The sequence below is a fragment of the Nematolebias whitei genome, chromosome 16, assembly GCF_014905685.2.
Source record: "Nematolebias whitei isolate Nwh7 chromosome 16, NemWhi1, whole genome shotgun sequence".
Classification (NCBI taxonomy): domain Eukaryota; kingdom Metazoa; phylum Chordata; class Actinopteri; order Cyprinodontiformes; family Rivulidae; genus Nematolebias; species Nematolebias whitei.
Window position 1 is genome coordinate 6,355,169 of NC_056513.1, and position 6,462 is coordinate 6,361,630.

At 41.4% G+C, this 6,462-nt stretch overlaps 1 protein-coding gene across 1 annotated transcript in view; it reads right to left on the bottom strand.

The window, feature by feature from the left end:
• The window catches only part of LOC119422696 (perforin-1-like), a gene marked incomplete at its 3' end in the record, with an annotated part of 9,127 nt that extends 6,407 nt beyond the window's left edge, over nucleotides 1–2,720 (bottom strand). The window contains exons 1-2 of the mRNA XM_037690089.1: nucleotides 2,185–2,720; nucleotides 9–479 (exon numbers count right to left, since the gene is read on the bottom strand). Coding sequence (XP_037546017.1) covers nucleotides 9–479; nucleotides 2,185–2,720 — 1,007 coding nt within the window. The remainder of the gene's footprint in view (nucleotides 1–8; nucleotides 480–2,184) is intronic.
• Between the last annotated feature and the right edge of the window lie 3,742 nt (nucleotides 2,721–6,462).

Genomic DNA, 6,462 nt, shown 5'->3' on the forward strand with positions numbered 1-6,462 from the left:
GGTTGTACTGGACCACATCAGGTGTGGTTTTGAGGGAGTTCAGCCAGTTCTTTTTGGCATCGGTGTTTGAATCATCTTGAAAGAACAGAACGTCGTGTTCATCCCCACCAATGACTTCTGTGAATCGCTCACTGAACTCAGAGCTGAAACTTCGACTAGAGGTTAAGTTCTTTTTCTTTTCCTGACAGTGTTTGGACATGGCCTTAATGCTAGCACTGCTTGCAAAGCTTGCCGAAGCTTCAACTGACAAACAATCGCCGACATCTGTTGCTGTCAGACCACTCATGGACGCCAAGCAGGTCTTGAAAGAAGTCGTTGCTTTTATTGCTCCCCCTAGAGACACCTGTGTGATGTAATGTGTCCCAAAGGTGTCGATCAGATCACGATACAGTGGCGCCTTCGCAGCAGAATAAGGAGGAAGTGAGTTCACAGCTGACAGGAAGTCATGACTTGGGGGAGGGTTTGTTGTCATTCTGTAACTGTGGAGCAGAGAAAGACAAAAAAATGTTCCTTACAGTCGCATTTAGAGTAGATTACTGTTGTTGTTTTTGCTTTAAGGATTTTTTACTGTGAAGTTTGTCGAATGTTCACTTTAATAGGATGTATTAAAGGAGATGCTATAGTTTACATGTGTTCTCATTCATTATTCCTTTTGGCTGAGTATGCTGTTTTTATCTATTCTTTATTTTTGGCCCAAATTCCAGAGAAAAGAGAGGAATTATATATACTCTGCCTGTTCGTTAGTGTTATGGGGGCCGAGATGGGTTAGAGGCAGAGCAGCCGACTCGGGATCGGAACGCCCCAGGTTCGATCCCCAACCATTCCCACCTGTCGTGGTGCCTCTGAGCAAGACACACAATCCCCAAATGCTCCCTGGGTGCTTACACAGCTGCCCACTGCTTCACCTGGGTGTCTCCCAGGTGAAGCAGTGGGTTAAATGCAGAGTTTCACCACTGTATGGGAACATACAATGATGACATCACACAGCACTTATTTATTTATTTATGAGCACGATAACTTGGAAAATAAGCACTTCCATTTCTCTGTCTGACTGCATCTAGGTGTATAAAAAGTCTATATCAAAAATTAGGTTACCACAAGTCAAAATCCAAGATAGACTACACTATATACAAAGTATATATATATATATATGAATATATATATATCCTTTCCAAAAAATTTGAATATCATGTAAAAGTTGTTTAACGTCAATAATTCCGTTCAAAAAGTTAATCTTTAATAGATTATAGATTCAGGGCCCACAACTTAAACAATTTCAAGTAGTTATTTGTTTATTTTTACATAATTTGGGCTTCCAGCTCATGAAACCCACGAAAACAGGATTTCAAAACATTATTTTAAAAAAAATTCTTCTTCTTTCGGCTGCTCCCTGCATTAGGGGTCGCCACAGCGAACTAAGTCGCACGAAGACAAGAAGAAAAATTAGAATACTGTGGAGAAATCAGCCCAAATTTTGCAGGGCATGAATGTTTTAAACTGAGTGTGACACTAATCATCTACTGAACTCAAAGCACCTGCACAGGTTTTCCCAGGTGTCATTAAATTGCTTCAGTTTGGTTCAGTTGTCTCAGTTTGGTTCAATATGGGGAAGATTTCAGACATAACAACTGGCCAGAAGAGCATCGATACCCTCCATAGGATGTGTAAGACACAAAAGTTCATAGCTAAGGAGGCTGGCTGTTCACAGAGTGCTGTGTCCAAGCATATCAATGGAAAGTGTAGTGGAAGGACAAAGTGTGAAACCCAAATCAAATTTGTGCTTTGACAAACTCATCAGTTAAATTAAAACATTTTGTCAATGCAAAAGAGGAAAAAGGGGACAGTTATCACTTTCATTTTGAGTTTATACTCTTTGCTGCATGCATGATGTGGGTGACAAGCATCCAGAGCATCGTAAAAAACAGCAGCGGAGGTGTCTGAGTTATTCATTTATCATCTCAGCTGCAGAGGAGAGCGACACGGTTCAAGCATGGCTTCCAAAATGACAAGACAGCCATATTTGTCATAATAACTTTATTATTAATAAGTCTGAGAGTTGCCGGATCCAAGCAAACAGTTGACGCAACGCAGCCTGACCAAATGAGAGGGTTCCCAAATCTTGTTCCAGCAAGACCCAGTTCAAATTAAGGCCTGTTTATAACATTAGTCTGTCCTCATACTCACCGATAGAAGTTACAGTCCACAGAATGGTGAACAAAGCTGTAGCGGTCTTCTTTGGACTTTGTCATCCCAAACTTTGCTGCCTTGGAGTGGGAACCTCCGAAACCAACCCCGACACTCGCTGAAGGATCCACTGGGATATCTAGACCAATTTTCCAGTCGTTGGACACAGACGATGTGGAATCATTGACGAGCGTTTCGACAGAATCATACAGCATACTGGAGACTGTCATGGTGCACTTGGGGAGGTTTCTCCAGTCCACCACAGCAACTGGGACCTTCTGTTTCTCTCCTCTCATGTAGCTGTTGCTGTACATTCTGCAGGTGCCATTTCCGAGGTTCCACGTTTCGGTGTCGATGACATAGGCACCTTTTCTCTCCATGGTGACGATGTCGAAGCCTTCCCCACCCAGGTTGTACCCTGGGACAAAGTGAGCCTTTTCACATTCCTGTGGTGAACCAGTGAAGCTGACTGTGGAGGAGAAACTCAGAGGACTCCACGCCAACAACAGAAGCAAAGGCTTCCACAGGTCTGCCATCTGAATGAAACAACACAAATTTGAAAGTAAAATTAAACAAGGATGGAGATAAAACATCTATGGGCTGACATTTTTAAATATTAAATTATTTATACCATATCATGACATCTTAATTTGTAATAAAACCATTGCATATAGTTCACAAATGTTGCAGACAAGTCAGAACTTTGAAGGCTCACCTCGACTGTGGACAGCAGTCTCTGACCTGTGACAAAACTGACGTGGTCGTAGAGTTTTATAGTCAGAGCAGCTCTAGCAGGTTTTGCCAACTACCTGAAATAGATTTTAACACCCACAATCACATAAATGTGCTCAACATTTTACTTCCCTCACACTTGATTGCACAAAATAATAAGAAAGCTGTTTTTCAGCATTCGCATCTATAATAACTTACAGTTCATTCTGTAAATATAAATCAGTAATCACATCACCAACAGAATGCAATATTAAGAATAAGTTATATGTTTGTTTTAAAGGTTTTTAGATGTGCAACACAATCTGAATCACAACAGCAACATTTCTAGCCTAAACATTCATGTTTTTTTTTACTGCGGGACAGAAGTGGAATACACGGAGAAGAACTCCACAAGGAGAATATGCAAACTCCACACGGAATGACACCAGATCCAAACCGGGGATTGAACCCAGAACCTTCTTGTTGTGGGGCAACAGTGCTAACCAGCCATCATGCTGCACACTAATGAAGATTAACACAAATACTTGACAACTGGGAACAGGTGAGTGTGGGTAAGGTTGGAGCAGAACAAAACAGAGACAGGGCAATAAAATGACAAACACAAGGTATAATCATAAAAATAACTGAGCCCAGATCCTTACAATTCCATAAACAGGTTTTTATTAGGCTTAGGTATTGTAAGAGTTCCACTGCCTGCAGCTCCTCCTCCAAGATGGCCGCTGATTACCACCAGCTGTCATCCATCCACCTAAGAGGATCCTCTACTATTTAAGGCTGCAGTCCAGTGTGACTCGACGCTGGAGCATTGTACCCTTTTTGGTATTGTTGCTTTTGGCCTGTAATTCATTGTGATGGACAAAGTGTTACTTACCTTCTATTTTTGTGCCCGCAGTCATCCTGCTTCCTCGAGTCCTGTCCTGTCCTGGAATCCCCGTTTTCTCTGGTTCCTGCTCTCTGTGCCTCACGCCAGCTCACCTGTCCACCCATGCTTAACATCAACGCTACCATCTGTAAGAGAAATACTAGCATTTATTCTCTACGTGCAATCCTGCCAGTGGACCTTCTCTGAACCAACTCTTTTCCCCAGGATCTTCCGAAGAGAGGACCACTTGTAAATAATTCACTGTATATAATAAACACTTATCTAATCGTATTTTGTCCTTTCTGGTCTCGTACAAATCTGGGTTCCCCACGTTATGACAGGTATGGTGTTTGACTATTGCAAGATCTTGGGTTATTTAATTCCTGCCTTCTGTTTGCACAACATGTGGATCCAGTTTTGGCTAGGACTCATCTATTAGACAAATGGTTTAAGAATTGATGCAATGGTACTTGAATTTATTTAGGTGGTAAAGTAGTGGACTCGGTATCTTGAGGTGTCCCGGTATGTGGGCTCCTAAAGATCCACAAGAAAACAGGTGACAGTAAACGAAAATCTATTAAGGAACAGACAGACCTGGAATTTGATGCTGAGGTCATAAAATGATCAAAACAAGTTATTGGCAGCCATAATGACAAATACATAGAACAACTTAAAATATGGAGAGACAAAAAGTGCTATGTGCACCATAGGAGGTTCCTCAGCAGCCTCAGTGTCTCTGAAGCCAGCACAATATAAATCGGAAGATTTAGGACTATACTCATAAAGATAGAGTTGATATATGTTTCTACAAATGACATTTCATATGAGCAAAGTCTCTTGGTTATTTAAAACTCACTTTGAAAACAACAGATGGTTTAGCCGCAGCGTCAAAGTGTTGGAATGGTCTTAAATGGAAACGTTCAAACACTTTATCGCAAATGCTCTGTGGTCAACACTTTGGCACCACTTTGCAACTTGGAATCGGCTCAGAACAAGTTTCAAAGGAACTTCTTCTTTATCTCAATCTGTGGTCTAACTTAACACCCCATGGTACACATTTTTAGAGACTTCCTCTTTCTTTAGACTCCCCATACGCTGTTTGCAGCTGACATGAACATCTAGTCAAGGCATACATCCACCCTCTTGGTAGCCTGTCTGAAGTGGTTAAGCTGTTGCATGTTCTCTTTCTTTTCATGCAAATGCCCTGTAGATCTTTGGGAAACATGGCTCACTGGCTCCTCTGAGGTCTTCAGAGATGTTCAGCGATGGTTAGGTCTGGAGAAATTGATGACTGCGGCAAAATGTAGAGTTTGCACCTCCTGAGGTGGTCCTTAATAATTTGTTGTTTTAAAGGCAAAAACTCACACAACCATAAAACGGATTACTCTTTAGTAAGAGCAAAGATAGTCTACGTATTTTTTCCAGAAGTCTATAAAGACTTAGTTTAAGCATTTAAGACAATAAATTGAAACTTGGGACCAGCATGCAAATCACCTTTATCTATGACCCTGTCCTCTTTCAGAAACTCACAGGTAGAGACAGGCTTGTTCTGTTTCACCTGAGTGACGGTACTGTAGGTAGCTGCATGTTGTAATGTGTGGATGGTCAAGCGTTCTGTAAATCTTCTTACATGCTGCTGCTTTGCTGAAAAATACTTTCAAGGTTGTTTTTTTTTTTTTTACCTATTATGATGATGATGTTTGCAGCACAATTTGTCCAAAATGTCTGTTATTTTCTCCAAGACACATTTCAGATAGATGGTAAATGGACTGTATTTATATAGCACCTTTCTATCTTATCAAAATACTCAAAGCACTGTACACAACAATCTGTGTCCTCATTTACCCATTCATACTCTCTACTAGATCTATGCAAAAGCTAATTGAACAAATCATTCTAAAGAGACTAATCAGTGCTTTATCACATTCATACTCCGATGGGACACACATGGGAGGCAATGAGGGGTTCAGTGTCTTGCCCAGGGACTCTTCAGCATCTGACTGCTGATGGATTCAAACCCCCAACTCTTGCACTGGAGCCACAGCCGCCCCATAGATGACAACAATGCTAGGAAAAAATAGTAAATAAATGAATAAATAAACAAGTCAGCCAGATTGCAGAAGGTCTTTGCAGCTTCTTGACAAAATCAGCAGAGTACGATTGCAGCAGACTTCCTGTTCCACATGACTATTGTAGGTTTTAGACAGTTTTAAACATGAACTAAATCTCTGCAGTGAGGTTGTGATTGGGTGCCAGGATGAGCTTCACACTAATTACTGTAACGCGCTTTACGTTGGGGTCAGTCAGGTCTCCAGTTCACGTCTCCAGTTCGTCCAAGATGCTGCACGGCTCTTGACAGGAACTCATAGGTTTGAGCACATCTCACCAGTTTTGTCCTCCCTTCACTGGCTCCCTGTACGTATCAGAATACATGTTAAAATTCTCCTGTTGACATTTAAGTGCCTAAATGGTCTTACACCCTCTTAGCTCTCTGAGCTACTTCAGCGGCTTCGGATGTTATCAGCCCATTAAATGGCCGTTATTAGTTGTTATCATCCCAATATGTAGCGGTCAGACTGTCCCACCTACCTCCTAGTGGGTTTAAAGGCACGTTATTATCGTTATTATTGCTGATAATAGGCAGCGTCGCACAGGGGTAAACCAGGAAGTGCTTTTTTTTTTTT